The 19,036-nt window shown below is 35.5% G+C and overlaps 1 protein-coding gene across 4 annotated transcripts in view; it reads right to left on the reverse strand.

Moving 5' to 3' along the window:
• The window catches only part of LOC150107959 (prominin-1-A-like), a 566,181-nt gene that overhangs the window by 40,270 nt on the left and 506,875 nt on the right, over positions 1–19,036 (reverse strand). For all 4 annotated transcript variants that reach the window (XM_090390573.1, XM_090390570.1, XM_090390571.1 and 1 more), the window contains 2 exons: positions 13,671–13,751; positions 6,556–6,624 (listed from right to left, as the gene is read on the reverse strand). In XM_090390573.1, coding sequence (XP_090246699.1) covers positions 6,556–6,624; positions 13,671–13,751 — 150 coding nt within the window. The remainder of the gene's footprint in view (positions 1–6,555; positions 6,625–13,670; positions 13,752–19,036) is intronic.

Below are 19,036 nucleotides of genomic sequence, written 5' to 3' on the forward strand. Positions count from 1 at the left end.
AGCACTCCTGATTATCTGACCTATTTTTGCATCATCAGCAAATAGCTGTACGCCACATGTCAAATCCTTCCCAATCTCAACGTACAAATTGAATAACAATGGACAAAGGACTGATCCTTGAGGACACCATTGGGTTACTTTGAATTTTGCAGGTTCACCTTCCCACACAATATACCATGTTTTGATCTGTCAGTCAGCCATTTTCTGATCCATGCCAACAGTTTATAATAAAATCCCATATTCTCCAATTTATGCAACAGTATCCAATGTTGTATTCTGTCAAAAGCCTCAGCAAAATCCAAAAGTATCATGGTGTATACATTCCCTTTGTCTAACTCAGTGGTAACATTATTATAGAATGTGAGCAAGTTGCTAAAACATGACATTCCCTTAGTGAACTCATGCAAAGTAGAGATTCTCTATCAACCCATTTCTGAATGAACTCCTAACCAACTTTTTCAAAACCTTCATCACTGCTCCTGAGATACTGATTGGTCAATAGTTGGACACATCAGCCTTTGCACCACCCTTGTGCGATGGAATTACGATATATTCTTTTCACCCTTGTGAAATCTTCCCTGTTCTGAGACTCAAATTATATAGCCTGGTCAAAGGAATAGCTAGTTCAGCTGAACACTCTTAGCATCCGTACTGATGTCCCACCAATTCCTATTGCAGAATTCTTATTCAATTTGCACAACAGCTCTAGTACTCATAAATTCCTCTTCATATACAAGTTTCTTTATAAGGTGAAGAGATAGCAGTGAGTTCAATGTACATATACCAGGTTGATCGCTTTTAGCAAAATGGGCAATCTCTTCTATATCAGTCACCTGCATACCATCTGCATTCAGTAGGGTTATTCTTTCAAATTCATTCCTTCTTTTACTTGCAGCATAACAATAGAATTTTTTTAACTCTTTTTCTTTTAACTCAGAATTATCTGTACAACACTTGCAACTTTTCTGGCCTGATGCTTATAATTATCATAACTGACATTATCCTTCTGCACAATATATGAGGGTGGTCTGAAAAGTTCTCAGCCTCGACCATAGATGGCAATGATATCGAAAAGATTTTATTTTCTAAGTTGGTACATCTCTCATAAGCATCCATGTGAAATTGCAAGTCATTCAATTCTATCAAGTAGTTTGTTTTATACAGCTGTATGAAGCAAAAGTGTTGTCTATATCCCTTAAAATGGATAAAATTGAGTATTGTGCAGTTATAAAATTCTTTGTAAAAGAAGGTTTAACACCAAAAGAAATTCATTCGAAGTCCATTAAAGTTTATAGGCGCTCTTCTCCTTCGTTTTTGACAATTAAGAAATGAGCTGCCGAGTTTAAACCATACCAGCCTTGAAGATGATCCACATGAAGGATGTTCAAAAAGTGTAACAACACCAGAAATCATTGATCAAGTGCATGATATGGTGTTGGATGACCAGCGAGTCAAAGTGCGTGAAATTGCCGAGACTATAGGCATTTCAAAAGACCGTGAGGATATATATTTTGCATGAAGAATTGCATATGAAAAAGTTTTGCGCATGATGAGTGCCATGCTTGCTCGCAGCAGATCAAAAACTCACTCACATGAAAATCTCTGAACAATGCTTGGAGAGTTTTAAAAGAAACTGATTTTGTGCATCTATATCATGCTCATCTTTTCTATTTGGTGATGCATTTCTTCATCTATCATTAATGCCTACAACATGTGGTCCCAATATATTAACCATGGCAACAAACTGTACTCCTTTCCTGATACTCCTAGCATTCATGCAGACATAATAAATTCATTGCATTCTCTTCTGTATACACTTGTCTGTGGTCTGCATGACACAGTTCAACAACTTGCAGATCTCTGTTCTCATCTAGTTCCTTACTTATGCACACATTCTTACACATCCTTGATAGGTCCGAGATGGAGACAGAATTATAATAATAACCATTCCCATCATTAACACAGTTAATGTCCCTCTTACATACAGATTCTCACATTTCCTCCATCTGAATTCAGTTTCCCCGACTCTGTGTTAGGTTTTATATTGATTAATAATTTTTCAAGACTCCTGATGCCAAATGCATTCAAGTGTAGGCCATCCCTCTTATACAAATCCAATCTTCCCTCAAACTCACTCCACATATCCAAAAATTCACATCCATTCCTTCTACACAGCCTACTCATTTGCCATCACAGCCCTTCTTAATTCATTTTTATCATATCGAGGTACAGTGGAACCGTGGTTGTCGAACGACTCTGATCTTGAACAAATCGGTTCCCGAACATATTTTTGGAACAAAAAACACACCGGTTTCTGAACAGAATTTCGGTTTCCGAACAGACAAACCGGCAACCACGTGCCGAGATGTAAGGTGGGAGAGTGTCAGTTACGCGGCAGCATCTGCTCAGTGCAAACCCCTGCTCGAATTTGCGGTGCGTTTTCTTGATTTTCTTTGTGTTTTGTTGTTTCTTCATAAATTGCAACTCTCCTTCATATAGTTAAAGTGAAGTTAAATTTTCGTCTATATTTTATCTATTTATCTATTTGTGTTTATTCTTTTTGTATAAGATTTTATGCATGAAGTACTGTTATAAAGGTTTAAACAAGCAATCATCTGGGGTTTGGGAACGAATTAATTCATTCTACATTAATTCTTATGAGAAAATGGTTTCGGTTTTGAAACAAATCGGTTCCCGAATAGCCTTTAGGAACGAATTATGTTCGACAACCAAAGTTCCACTGTAATATACTTACTATTTTCCTTTTCTCACTCTTCACTTTCACCTCTTCCAACAACCCTTCATCTCCTCTCTCATACTGAACCTATCACTAGTTAAGTCCTTCCTTAGTATCTACTACAATTACAATCTCATTTACTTTTCTTTTTTGTTTTTGAATTGATTGCATCATTTTAATTTTTGCACTGAGAAAACTTGATGTTATAATCTGCTCACCAATGGCATGTTTTATATACAATGTTATTTGGTATGGCGACACTTCTTTTTATAATCAACTTTACTTACCAGATTTTTGTTATTATGCACTAACTTACCTGATTCCATGTTTTGTTTGCTATTTTGCTGCTCAACTTTTTTTTATTCTCCCTATGTTCCTCTAAACACCACTCAACTTTCCGTAGTTCCCTCACTGTCTAATAATCGGCTTTAGCCTAGCAATCTCAGAGGTTAAATTATTTTCAATATCCTCTTTAATATTCTTTAGCGGAGAAAATCTTGTTGTCCACTACTTTGCTGTTCTTGTTAGTGTTTCATTTCTTCCGAGTTTTTGGTGCCATTGTCCAGGTGTAGAATGGCACCATTGTATACCTGTATTTAATATTAAAATACTACAATAAAAATATATTATAAAGACACCAAATAACCTAAAAACATGAAACTCTTCTCTAATTTATATAACTCTAAGTAAAAAACACAATAAAACAGATAAAAATCGCCAATTTTACATGAGTGCTAAATTATACCGACCACTCATAATATAACCTCAAGCCATGTTCCTTGAACAATACTGACTGTAGATTTAAAAATCAAGATATGTTATAAAGTCATAATAATAATAATAATAGATCTATTATTAATTCACAACAAAGCTTTCAGATTCAGTAATTGATAGGTAATTACTTTTATTAAACAATGGCACAAAACATTTATATATGTAAAAACTAATAATTTTCATCAAATTTTGATACGTACATTCAAGGGATGTACAGGATATAATAGTATTACGTGAAAATATGACATCATTACTAACTTCCTATTAACAATTTTCTTCCATATTAATCTGTTATCTCCCAAGATTCCAATATTATCAGATTTTATATTTTGCTCTTCTAAAGCCCTTCTTATTGTATCAATCCACCCAGATCTTAATCTTTTTCTGGGATATTTTTCCTGCCATCCTAGCAAAAAAAAAAAAAATAAATAAATAATAATAATAATTATTATTATTATTATTTTGCTAACCATTCTTCTCTATTCTGTTTAAGCGATCATACTACCTGAGATTAGCTCTGTTAACAGATTCTTGAATGTTAATGATGTCAATTTCTTTCCTAATATGGTTTTTAATAAAATACTGATGTTGATGCCAACTGCTTACTACTCTGATTTTTTTCTTTTTTTTTAGAACTCCCATATCTGTAATCTTAAAGTTTCTGATCAATTGTTTTATTTCTAACTCAGCTTTCAGATCCATAAGTTAAAATTGGTATGCACACTATCTTGTATACAGCTAATTTAGTGTTCTGACTAATTTAGCTCTTATTCCTTACAAATTCATTCACTTGACTACCATACTGGCTTTGCTAATTCTGTGGCCTATTTCCATATTTAATTTGCCATCTTCACTAAAAATTGTGCCTGTATAACTGAAATATCTTACTTGTTCTATAGATTCTTTTCCATCAGGATGCAGCTAAGGTTTTTAACATTTCTGCCTATGTCTTTGTCATATTATTACAGATTTTCATAAGAAATTTATTGCATAAGTTATACAACTTAGTTAATGATCCTGCAGATTCATACTGGATTTATTTAGGAGTACAATATTGGAGAATATGGGTTTAAATTATAAAATATTAGTGTGGATAAGAGGATGGCAGACTGAAAGATATCAAAAAGTGTATAGGGAATGAGAGTCTGCAAGACATAAAGCAACTAGTGGTGTACTACAAGTATCAGTCCTTGGTCCACTGTTATTCAATCTGTACATTAATGATACAGGAAAGGATTTTATAGGTGACATATAGCTATTTGCTGATGATGCAAAAGATTTACAGGTAACCCTAGTATAACTCGGTACTTATACAACGTGGTCTACAAATGATAGTAACGCTTGTTGAACGCGGTTTCGATCTGAGTCTCGCATAATGCGATTTATATAACGCAGCATTTTTGTGGAACCTAACATCTGCGTTATACGAAGGTTACCTGTACTTGCAGAATGATTTGAATAGGCTGAAACTGTGGGCATGAGAAAATGGATGTCAGTTTAATGTTAGTAAATGCAAAGTCATGTGCTTGGCATGATTAGATATCCAATATAACATTATATTGGTGGGATTATGCTAGAAGAAACTGATCAGGCTAGGGAATGCTGAGTGTTAGGATAAGTTAAAGTCTAGGGGACATGTAGCAAAGATTGCAAATACAACTCAAAAGATAATTGCAATTCTGAAGCAAACTTTCACATGTAAAGATAAGAATGCCATTTTGCCTGTTTACAAGGCCTTAACAAGACCTCACTTGAACTATTGTGCATAGGTCTGGTCTCCTGGTTTCTGCATCACAGCAGAAACCAGGAGACCAGAGAGAAAGTGCAAAGGAGAGTGTTAAAAATATCAGGATTGTAGAATACTGATTATGAAGCCAGATTAAGAATTTGTAGACTGCAGACACTAGCAAACAGGAGAAAGAGGGGTGATGTGATTGAGACTTAAAAACTACTGACAGGGTCATACAGGATTTCAGCTGGTGGAATTTTTCATTTCATGGAGGGCGGGAGGAAAGGAAAAGAGGGTATCCTTTGAATATGAGAATGAATGTCGCTTGAAGGCTAGATTTTTTCTCTTATAGGGTGGTGCATGATTGGAATGGATTGCCACCGGATGTTGTGTGTGCAAGCAGTGTGAATGAATTCAAGAATAAGTATGATAGGTGGTGTACGTGTATTATTAGGCCTCCTTCGACGAGTCCCTGACTCCTTGGGGCCTTGTAGCAAATTATATTAATAATAATAATAATATAATCTGCATAAAGTAAAGAGATATACTATTAGTGAAGTTTTTCATGAAGCTCTTCCACAATTTCAAATCAATATTTGAATAGCATGTTTATTTTGTATATATGCACCCTTTAGTTTTGAACTTGCTGGCTTAGGCCTGCGATTTAGTGATTATTTTGGAATTTTCTTTAAATTACATTACATCATCAACAGATAATTCATTTTGAAAAGCATATCTCGAAATTATATTTAAGGCCAGAACTGCAGTACTTCATACTCCTATCTTCATAAACCTGATAATTTAATTGAGTCATTATATGAATACATTATTTTAAAGACTTAATGGAGCTGATTAACCATAACAGAATAAATTAGAAAGAAATTAAAAATCATAAACTCTATAATATTAAAATATAAAGATTGACAATACATGTAGAAATAATTTAAAACAACAAAAAAAAAATAAAAAGAAGATAAATAAAATATTTCATAATTATGGTGTATGAGCTGTCTTCATGGTGTTGTCTTCAGAATTATGAAGAGCAATCTCCCGAGGGAAGATAAGGAGATGAAAAATCTCATCTCTCTTATTTCACCATCTTTGTCTCTTGTCTCCTTGTGTTTGAACTTTTATTTGAATATGCTGATGTGAAAAATATAGTAAAATATTAGTGGTGATCAATCATTGGTATCACAACACGACATTACATCCCCCCCTCCTTCTTCCAAAAATAGATTTAGCATTTATTGAGAGTACAAAGATTAGAGCTAATAACAGTGTGAAAAAATTTCATTCTGCATTGGATACAATTTACCTGATATTCAACATGTGCAGCATACTGATCCATTAACTGAGTAAATTCTAAAATAAATTCTTCAGCCAACTGAAAAATGAAAACAAAACATCACATATCAACATAAAACAAAGGAATTATTATTAAAAAAAAAAAAAAAAACTATACATTTCAAAACACATATTTGAAGAAATCTATTAAAATGCTTGAGAGTATAAATTCAATGAATTGAATTTATACACGTTACAAATAAGAGCATACAATAGACAAGCAATGTGCAAGAATAACTCAGTATCGATGATGCCCATTGGTTGGAAAAGACTGAGTTCAAATCCTTTCTTGATGCAAAAACCTTTACAGGATTCTTTCAACTGAAGGTGGCAGGGTTGTTTCTTCAGAAACTCTATTTTTTCATCCCACAAACATGAAAAACTGGTTAAAAGAACACACAATTACAGACATAAGACATGATCCACAAAGCTTTAGTTGCTTTGGCCATAACCACAAACAGCACATGGTGTATTATACTCTATTCAGTACTTTACTGCATTTCTGATTATCTGTTGATTCAATTACTGACTATAATTTATTATATCCACACGCACAGGTCACAATTTATTACACAAAAGTATTATGTGCAAGCAAGTATTAAGAAGGAACCCATTGAAGTGTTTCTTGAACTAATGAAGGTTGTAATGTTTGGAGAAAATGGTGTGAAGCAGGATGTTCTAAGTTTGAAGTATGAAGCTAAACTGTAGATGTTGTCTAACAGTTGCCAGCATTTTTTTTTACATTCTCAAAAAATATGGTCTGTTCAAAAATATTAGGTGACCAGTTCAAAATGGAGCAGTGAGTATGAAAATATTCTGGGGAAAAAAACTATAGAGCAGAAGCAAAACATCTGAGAAATAGATTAAAGTGAGTTTGTGTGAGGAGTAATCTGCTGATATTAAAATTCTGCTTAAAATTATTTCTTCTGAAATAATTTCAAACATTTCTGGATGACTTTTGAGGCACCAATCCAAATATGAGAACAATATTCCAAGGCTGGGTGAATATGCATTAATATAGTAGCAGTAGTTGTATAGGTGAGAAGTCTTAAATGGAAGTTATGGGAGCCAGGAAAAGCTAAAGATGTAAGTAAATTAATATGACAAGAGAAATCCAATTTTACTGATGATCTGATTTATAAAAAGGTAGGAAAAATTAAGTGAGATTTTTCTTTCAAAAAATTAGATAGGACCATGTATTAGTAGTAATGAAACTCATTTGGATGCTTTCATCCACAGAAAATAGCATGATTATGACACTGTTGGAAGATTTTCAAGTCTGAAATATTAGGTTAATGAATATTTTAGTAAAACTATGAATACGATTTGAGGTTAATGACAGGAGGTCATTAACTTCAAATGAGTGCACATTCTTTGGCACTACACTGGTATCATCTAAGGTGTTCAACTCTTCTTTTCACAGGCAGACTACTGTTTCTTCTTTACTTAGAGAAGACATCCAGTGTCTATCTTGAGTGAATTACTGAAATAATTATTACTAGAATGAATGCCTTCATTCTATATTCAATTCAAGATAGTAATTATCATCCAAGACAAGGTTTTAGGGTGTACTACGGCAGTCCAAACAACAAAAACAGTATAATGTTAGTGTTTTACACAAAATTTCCAGCTTCACTCTTGAATACAAGAGCAAAAAACTTTTTTTGCGTGAAATGCAAGAGGTTTTTTTTTAATATGAATTCCACCCATAAAAAGTTGTAAATTTATCTAACATTAGTACTGTGGGATAAGAGTTGGATAATCCAGAAACCCTGCTATAGAAATGAAACATGAAAATTTTCCATTCCACTCAGACCTCCAATAAGCAGGATAGTAATCTAACACCAGATAATGCAATGTATGCACTACCTACCATTGTTTAAGCAAATGATTTTTTGTCATTATATACCAGATATTATGAGAGTACCAATCTTTATTAATAGTTTCATGACTAATTCCCAATACTATCTTCCAAACTGGCCTACTGTTTGTCAAATCTCTCATTCTGTTGAAATCAAATAGTCTCAGATTAGCTCTGCTTACACATTTTTGAATATTAATAGTGTCACTTACAAAATAACGGGTTATCAATATAGTTTCCCAAGTTACCTAATCCCCAGTTTGTACACAGTACTATAAGTTTGCAACCTCTCACAGGTGTGATTCACATAAAAATATTCCTTATTATTATTATTCACCAGAATCTATGGAGTCCAAATACTCATCATGGAAGACTCACACTATCCACACAACACAATTATACGACTCACTGAATGTGCTTACTAACAAAGCATTCACAACAGACTTCGGCAACCAATTCCACTTATTCACAATCCTCCCTCCAAGCAAAAGATCTAGTACTCATACCCTTTGCTAACCACACTTTCCCACAATTTCCAGTGAAGATAACCTTCTTTGCTAATGACACACTTAATTAAGATGATATAAAGATTATACAGGATGATTCAAATAGACTGGTAGGTTAGGAAAAAGATTAATGACTGCCCATTCAAGGTATCAAAGTATGAAGTTATGAACTTTGGGATGAAAAAATTGCCAGCTGCATATTACACAGACAGAACTACAGTGCAAGAAATTAATGAGGTTAGGATTTAGGGAAAATTGTAGACAGAGTTGAAGCTCAAAGAATATAGAGCAAAATGGACAAAATGCATAAATGATCACTTGGATATCAAGAAACACAATGACAAGCAGGGATAAGGAAGCCGTCCTGCTTTATAATACTATGATATGACAACATCTGGATGATTACTGTGCACATATTTGGTTGGCTGGGTTTAGTGGGGGGATACTGGAGTGGTAGAGAGGATTATTGAGTATTTCCTATGGAGTACTGAAATTTTGTAAGCTATGAAGTTTAGCTAATAGACAGAAAAAAGAGAATATGATAGTCATGTATAATTTACTAAAGGGTTTTAGAGTAGATGATAAAAATTTTCCAATACATGACAGGATGGAAGAGAGGAATTGAAGTGGGGAGAAAGGAATCATTATTTAGCCTAACTGCCCTCTTCTGGACAGAATCAAGCAATCTGAGGGAGAATTTTGGTGCAGCACCCCAAACATGGGGTGCTGTACCCCATGTTTGGGGTGCTGCATGCTGATCTACAGCACCCCATGCTGATCTACAGCACTATCTACAGTAGATCAGGGCACTATCTACCCTGATCTACAGTATATCAGGGTAGCTGATCTACCCTGATCCACACAATGTTTCACGTTTGGGTGGATCAGGGTTTTGTATAGGATTAGCAGCTGTGAAGTAGTATCTTGTGCGAAAAAAGTTCATGTTTTTTTTGGCAGCTGCAGAAGGAAGCTGTGGTTGAAATGTGGTTGTGTCAGGAAAGATTGAAGGTGAAGGTCAGTCCAAGAAAAGAAATCCGATTGTGTTTGGATATCTCAGTATTACTGAAGGTAAGAGGGAGGAATGTGAGCTCTTTCTTGCAAGAGATCAGACAGGATTGAGTTTTGGTGGCATTGAAGTTGACAAGGTTGTCTTTACCCCACTGGGATATAGCTAGGAAATCTGAGTTCAGGTCACTGGTCATGGTAGATCTTGAGGATTCTAATACTTGAGTACTACAAGGTTTGTCAAATGAAAAAGGGAGTGTACTGTCATTGCAAAGTTATGGACAGGATTTGAAGTCTGTGAGAGCAGGTCATTTATATACAAGAGGAAGAGAGTGGGTGAAAGAACAGAATCCTTGGGTACTCCTGCATTGGTGGAGAAATCTGGGGAGAGGAAACTGCCCACCATGACACATTGTGAGCAACCAATGAGAAAGTTGGTGATCAAGTTGCAGTGAGGAAGGCAGACCATAGGATGGCAGTTTGTTAAGTAGGTCCCTGTGCCAAACCCCATCAAATGGCTTTGAAATGTTGAGGACAACCACTTGAGTTTCTCCAAATTTCTCCATAGATGGGTGATGAAAGCAAGATTAATTGTAGATCACAAGTAGCAGAATCCATACTGCAGGTTACTGATTAGTTGGTATGTCTCTAGGTGGTGCAAGAATTGGTTGTTAATGACCTTCTCCATAATTTTAGAGAGAAAAGAAGTGAGAGCAATTGGATGGTAGTTGACTTTTATCACTTTTCTTTGGGATAGGTATGGGCCTGTTTCCATGTTGTAAGGTAGATGCCAGTTGAATAGGGAATAGATTGAAGAGTGATACAGGATAAATGTTAGTTTTGGGGCACAATTTTTTTAACATAATAGGTGGGATACCATCAGGACTAGATACCTTGTTTTTGTTCAGTTTATTAAGGATTCTTCATGTTGAAAGTTTATTTTTCACTTGGTTAGAATATAATAAATTTAGTTTAATCCTTTTATCCAAGTGAGCAAACAAAGTTTGTGCCTGAAAGTATCTTCAGGACTGGGGTAAGGTAGTGCAACACCAGGACGACTCCTTGCAAAGGTGGAGCAAGCTACTATCACTTCTATCTCAGTATCTCCCACAATGCAAAACACATCTTCTTGCAGATATGTCTAATGTTATGCATTAAGGGAAGGGCCACTACCCAGACTAGTTTCGATCCTTATTGAGGTCTCTTCAGTGGGAGCCAGGCCCAAGTGGAGATACCAGCCAAAAGCATTAGCAAGGTCATCTCTACCTATAGGAGTTGCCAAATGTGTTTTGCATTGTCGGAGATACTGAGATAGAAGTGATAGAAGTGATAGTATCTTGCTCCACCTTTGCAAGAAGTGGTCCTGGTGTTGCACTACCTTACCCCAGTCCTGAAGATACTTTCAGGTGAAAACTTTGTTTGCTCACACTTGGATAAAAGGATTAAACTAAATTTATTATATTCTAACCAAGTGAAAAATAAACTTTCAACATCTTTCTCTAAATCCAGAGTAATTTATTAAAAAGGTGGCACACCATTTGGCAACTCCTATAGGTAGAGATGACCTTGCTAATGCTTCTGGCTGGTATCTCCACTTGGGCCTGGCTCCCGCTGAAGAGACCTCAATAAAGTTCGAAACTAGTCTGGGTAGTGGCCCTTCCGTTAATGTATAACATTAGACATATCTGTAAGAAGATGTGTTTTGCATTGTGGGAGATACTGAGATAGAAGTGATAGTAGCTTGCTCCACCTTTGCAAGGAGTCGTCCTGGTGTTGCACTACCTTACCCCAGTCCTGAAGATACTTTCAGGCGCAAACTTTGTTTGCTCACACTTGGATAAAAGGATTAAACTAAATTTATTATAAGGATTCTTCAGATTTCTTTTTGTCAGAATACTATGGAAGACATGCAGCCATTCCTGGTTCAGTGGAGGGGAACTTTGCCCAGGTCATCCATGCAGGAATCTGAAGAGAAAAGTGATGCCAGTAAATTGGCCTTGTCTTTAGGTGAGTAACAGCAGCACCATCTGGATATGAGAGTGATGGAAACTGGGTGGCAGAAGTTGCACCCAGTGGTCTTGACAAGGGAGCAGAAGGAGTGATTGCCATTTGGGCAGGAGGTGAGTTTGCAGCATTTAGCCCTTTCAAAGTCTGACTTCGACCTGGTGACGATTCTTTTACAACTGTTGTGAGCTGTAGTGTAGACAGTGTAGACAGCTGGAGTTTTGGTCTTGGTAAGCAGATAACTTGGTGGCTGAGAATTTGGAGTGTAATAACGGATGAAAGCCTTCATCCAATGAGGATGATTTCTGTTATTTGGTCTGAGCAGGTGTTTGGATCAGAAGAACTGAAGCAATAGTCACACCATGGGAAGGAGGAATAGACATCACAGAGGTCCTTTCAGTTGGTATCCTTGTCATGCCAAAGGACATTTGACTGTGAACTAGTGGGTGAAGGTTGCCCTGAAGCAAAAGAGACTTGTATGAGTTTGTGATCTGAGTTACTAATGGAAGAACTGCCAACCACAGTGTACCTGGAATGGGAGCTTGTTAGGAAGAGGTCAAGTATTTTGGCAAATTGGATGGGGGGTTTGTCAGGTATTCTGGTTGGAAGATTGATGATCTGAGATAGGTCACTGCTGATGGCAAACACCTCAGCATCCCTACCTGCTTGTTTAGTAAAACTGGAGAAGGGGAGCCAATATGAATTGTGGACACTGAAATCCCCAAGGATGACCTCACTATCAGGATATTTCGACTGCAGAAAGTCGAGCTTTAGAGAGTAGTTGAAAAGGTCAGAGTGGTTGACGGAGTTTGGAGAGCAATAGGAGGATATAAAAAGGGCAGGTTGAATGGTAGAGAAATGTTGAGCCAAAGCAGATCAAACAGTGGGGATTCAAGTTTTGCAGTCTCTGGCACGGTACGTCATTTCTGGTGAGTGCACAAATACTGCCCTTGTGGCAGAAAAAGATATGTAATGTGTAGTTTGGGTAGCTGAGGTGGACAATGGCTGTTAGGTTGCCAGTTGGGATTCTGATAGGAATAGTAATTCTGGTTTAAATGACTATAGGTGGAGGCCGATTTAAACAATACTAATAATAATGCATTGTTATGGTATGTCGTTTCTGGTGAATGCACAAATACTGCCCTTTTGGCAGAAAGAGATGTGTAATGTGTAGTTTGGGTAGCTGAGGTGGGATTCTGATAGGAATAGTAATTATAATAAATTTAGTTTAATCCTTTATCCAAGTGTGTGCAAACAAAGTTTGCGCCTGAAAGTATCTTCAGGACTGGGGTAAAGTGGTACAACACCGGGCAACTCCTTGCATTATGGGAGATACTGAGATAGGAGTGTTGGTAGCTTGCTCCACCTTATCCTGAAGATACTTTCAGGTGCAAACTTTGTTTGCAAACTTTGTAAAGGATTAAACTAAATTTATTATAGTCTCTGACCAAGTGAAAAATAAACTTTCGACAGGAATAGTAATTCTCGTTTAGATGACTGTAGGTGGAGTGCTCATTATATGCTCATCTAATAATAATGCATTATATATTGCTTTGATACAATTTTTGTTTTGTGTGGTTATTTCTAGAAATGTAAGCCCTATATATAATACATTAGTCAACCATACTGAAAATCCTGCATCAACTCACTGCTAAAGTATGTATAGTTGATAAACTTATTTACCTAATATGTGAATAAGAAACTATTTACCTTCTTCAATTCATCCTTTCCTTTAGTCTGGATGAATTCTTGTGCACTTTGAGCTTTTTCCAGTAATTCTGTAATGGCTTCCTTAAGTAAATAAAATGGGAAAAATATTTATAATCAATCTGCAACTATGGAGCATTTATAATATTTCACATTACATGACAACATGCGACTAGTTTATGTAACACTTGATTTTTTAACGATACTTGTGACAATGTATATACACACACACACACACACACACACACACACACACACACACACACACACACACACACACACACATTTGCAGAAGAATAATGTTTATATATATATAATGTTATATATTTTATATATGTTATAAGAATAAGATATATAGACGACGTCTTTGCTGTATCACCTCACAACAGAGACTCCTTACCTTTCTTTTTAAGCAGTATCAATTCCTTACATCCTCGTATAAAGTTTACCATGGAGATTGAAAAAGACAACAAGTTATCTTTTTTAGATGTCCTTCTCATCCATTCACCTTCTGGTATTCTTACAACAACTGTTTACAGAAAACCAACTTTCACAGGTCATTATATTCTCAAAGAATCTGCTCATGATCCTTGTCAAAAAACAGGAATCATAAAATGTTTAATCCGACGAGCCAAAACTAACTGTTCAACTTCTCATTTATTACAGAAAGAACTTTGGACTATCAAACATCACATGAAACTAAATGGCTTCTCCGAAAAGAGTACACAACATCTTTTCGATTCTTACAATCCAACACAAAACAGCAAAGATTCAATACGTCGAGTTCCAATTCCTTACATTTCTGGGATTTCAGAACCACTTATACACCTATTAACAAATTATCCACCCATTTTGCTTCATCTAAAGATAAATGCTCAACCTTGTCTCTACCTGGTGTGTGTATCAAGTTCCTTGTAATTGTAATCTTTGCTACTTTGGACAAACTGGACGTTCTATAGAAAAAAGAATTCAAGAGCATCAGTCATCAATTCAACACAACAAACCTGAGAAATCTGGATTAGCTCAGCATGGATCAGAAACAAGCTACAACATCCTTTTCTCCAAGACTCTCCTCCTACACAGATGTCGCTACAAATTTGAACGTTTATTTAAAGAAAGTGAGGAGGCCTTACTTCAATGTCCTAACTTGAATAGTAATGACTGTATATCTATATCAAAAATCTGGGAAAGTTTAATCAGGATAACACATTAATTTTTTTTTTTTTTTTTTGTAAATTTCTTATATTAGTCTAATGTTATTTAAGATTATTATATGAATTTCTGAATTAATATCTTTAATTATGACTTTAAAAATATTTCCTCTTCTAATACTTAGTGATATGACAGCACGCGGATCGTTCTATATGTGAATGATCAATTGTTCATATTCCACTTTGTTTTTTAAAACTATTCCTATGTAGCCACTGAAGATGGTCTGTAATATTCAGACTGAAATATTTGGCAAATTAAACATTATTCTTGTGCAAACGTGTATATATTTTAATTATGTTACACTTCTTTCCCTACCAAATCTAATTTCTCTGCGATTGAAAAGATTATTATTATTATCATAATATATATATATATATATCAAGGGGGGGGGAATATTACGGGTGTGCTAAGTGTGCGGTGTACACCACAGAATTGCAATATCAAAATTATATTTTTGCATTTAACTGTTCGTGTTAATAGCCTAGATGTGCTGTCAGAAATACATGCACCTTTGAGCCTTTTGAACAGACGTACAGATGGTGCAGCAGGTCAAATTCTTAGCATTCCAGTGGTTTTAAACCGCTCAGTGCGCTAGAAATCAATGGCTGTGATTAATTATTGTGTCAACCAATCCAATTGAACATTGTCATTTGTCATGAGTTGCTGTTTTTGTTTTGAGCTTCATCCATTGTATGTGCTTGCAGTGTGAACTGTCGCGTTTAGGAAACCGATATATACCAGTAATTTTTTTACAAATAATTTATAACTTTTATGCCCATATTTACATAATATATATATATATATATATATATATATATGGGATAAATTAAAGTATTCAAAGTTATTCTACAATTAATTGCATTGGACCAATTAAGATGAGCGCTGATGCTATGCATTCTTCAAACTTTCATACATTAATAACTATACAATCATGATGGGAATTTTGTAGGGTGGCTTGCATAAGGCAGAGTTTCCTAAAGCAGGCTCTGTAAAGCCTTAGGACTCCACAAATCTTCTTTACAAACATTCATTTATTATTTTTTTAAATTAATGAATAGATGATATGATGAAATGATATAGTGCTACTAGTTACATCTATCATACCAGACTTTGAAAAACTTTGCAGTTCAAAACAACAACTGCACTGTGGTCATTAAAATGAACATAATTTTTTTAAAATTTCCTTAGTACTAAATTGTAAAATGGTGTGTTTATTGATTTTTTCCTTTTGTCATGTTTATTAAGATTGAATTATGAGGGCTCCACAAAAAAATTTTGTTTGCTTTAGGGCTCAAATTTAGCAAGAAGTTTGAGAAACCCTGGCACAAGTCACCTGTCAGCACACCCCAACTTAAATGGGTATGCGATGCTACTGATACACAAACACACACACACGAACAACATTTTTCTGACTGCGCTGAAGCATGAGGAGTAAAAAAAAAATATAGAGAGATGTAGCAAGTCTTTAGAAGTTTGGATGATATCATGATTATTGCAAATGCAAAAAGAGACAAATTAGAAACCTAAAGAGGACAACAATTTGGCATGAATATCTTATTATCTTATTCATTCCAAATTAAAGCCTTTCAGCTCTATACTATACAGTATTTGACTATGCACCTACAGAAAGTTCACTTAAAGAATTTAACTTGGTATAGAACAGAGGGTTCTTACCCTCTTTAGGTTTCTGCCTAGTTTCTGATGAGCACAGATAGTTCAAAACAGCTGTTAGGCCAGTGAAAACGAAACTAAGCACTAATAAAAGGGCAAAGACTTCTCGGCAGAGTATGTCATCATCAAATTCCTGCCATGTCTCTTATTCCATATGAATTTATTCAACTGACTTCCTATTATACCAGCTTTATTGATTCTGTTGTCTATTTCCATATTTAATTTACCATCTTCACTAAAAATCATGCCTAAGTAGGTGAAATGTTTTACTTGTTCCACAGGTTCTCCGTTCACAATGCAGTTGACATTTTCAACAATTCTGCCTATTTTCATTGTCTTTGTCTTTTTATTGCTGACCTTCATACCATATCTATTACAACAGTTATATAATTTAGTCAGGGAATCTTGCAGACTTGTAGCCGATTTATTTAGAAGCATAACATCGTCTGCATAAAGCAAAGAGCTGACATTAACATCTCCAATTTTGATATCATGTTTAATACTACTTTCCTTCATAATGTGATCCATATAGATAATGAATAAAAGAGGGGATAACGTACACCCTTGTCTCACACCAGATTTAACATTAAACCATCTTCCTGTACTTCCTTCAATTCTAACTGCTGACTTGCAACTCAAATAAAGACTAAGCATTGCTTGATATAATGCTCCATTGACACCATATAACTGTAGCATATTGAATAGGCTTCTATTTTGGGACCTTGTCATATGCCTTTTCCAGATCGAAAAAACTTAAATACAGATCTTTGTTACATTCCCATGATTTCTCCACTATTTGTCATAAAGTGAAGATCTGATCCTGACAGCCTCTATTTGGCCTGAATCCAGCTTGTACTTCACCAAGCTTTTCTTCCACAATTCTTCTCATCCGTTTCTCAAGTATACAAGCATAAATCTTACCAGGAACACTTAGTAGGGAAATACCTCTGTAATTCTCACATTCAGTTTTATTTCCTTTTTTATATATGGGTGCCATGAGAGCTCTACTCCAATCATCGGGAATTCGTTCCTCTGTCCACGCCTTCTGAACTATGCAGTGCAGCCACTGTAAGACTTTTATACCACCATACTTCAGCATTTCTGGTCGAATATCATCTACTCCTGCTGCCTTTCCACATTTCAAGCCTTTGATGGCTTTTTCTACTTCAAGTATGGATATGTATTCCTGACCGAATGCCTGTTTCTTACCACTGTGCTATCACTGCTCGTTTCATTTAGCAAATTTTCAAAGTAATTACTCCATCCTTCAAGGATATCTTTTTCTTCTCCTGTTTTTCTTCTTCAACAACCTCCAGAATATTTTGCCACCTTCTTGATATTTATTTTCTATGTTCTTGCCAAAGTCCTCCCATGACTTTTGTTTAGCTAGTTTTACACAGTGTTTAGCTTTCTTACATTTGTCTCTGTATTCTCTAAGAGCACAAGCTGACTTAATTGCCAGGAACTTTTGATATGCTTTCTTCTTTTCCTTCACGGCCTCTTTTGCTTCCTGTGTCCACCATGGAGTTTTGATTTTGCTATCCTTGCCAACCTCACCATATGCATCTCTGGCTGTGTTTGTCACCGAATCTACTAGGTTTGGTTCCTGTTCTCAAATGCTTTCATTTTTTCTTCAATAATCTTTGTGAATTTTAGTCTATAGTTCACATTGGAGAGCCTCTCAACTTTTATTCGCTTTAAAACTTTCTTACATGCTATTCTTTTCAATATGAAATTCAATTTTATTCTGCTCAAGACTAAATAGTGATCACTTCCCATTTCAAATCCTCTGTACACTCTGGTGTCCTGCACCAGGAAAAAAACATCACTATCAACAATAACATAGTCAATAAGACTTTTCTTATTCCTTGCCTCTTCTCTCCATGTGAATTTGTGCACATTTTTATGTTGGCACATGGTGTTAGTAATAACCAGTCCATGTCCTGAGCAGAAATCCAACAGGCATTTTCCCTGATTATTAGCTTTGCTCTTTTCTCCAAATTTTCCCAAAATAGTTTTGTGTCTGACAATCACTTCCTACTCTGCTATTTAGATCCTCAACAAGGACCCCTCAGAAAGATCTCACCAGTTTTTGTCTTTCCTTTGACTTTTCCTTTTTCATTGTGTCAGTAGCTTTCTCTAGAGCCTCAAAAAATTCAAATTCCTCCACTTCTACCTTAGTAGAGCCTTTTGTGGAACCATAGGCACAAATAAGTCTCATTGTCCAGTTCCCCATTCTGATATTTGCCCACATCACTCTACTTGAGATTGCTTGCCATTCAAGAAGGTTAGCCTCGTATTTAGTGTTGAACTATGGTTACTCCTTTTCCTTGATTGTCATTGCCTGAATATAACATTTTGTATTTATTGCTCAGAAAGATCTCACCAGTTTTTGTCTTTTTTGCTTTAGTCACCTCTATTATGTCAATCTAGAATTTATCTAATTCCTCAGCTAGCTGCATTTCTTTACCATTAAGGCTTCTTAT

Source organism: Typopeltis vanoorti, chromosome 3, assembly GCF_054136105.1.
Source record: "Typopeltis vanoorti isolate ZY-2024b chromosome 3, IOZ_Tvanoo_1.0, whole genome shotgun sequence".
Taxonomy (NCBI): Eukaryota; Metazoa; Arthropoda; class Arachnida; order Uropygi; family Thelyphonidae; genus Typopeltis; species Typopeltis vanoorti.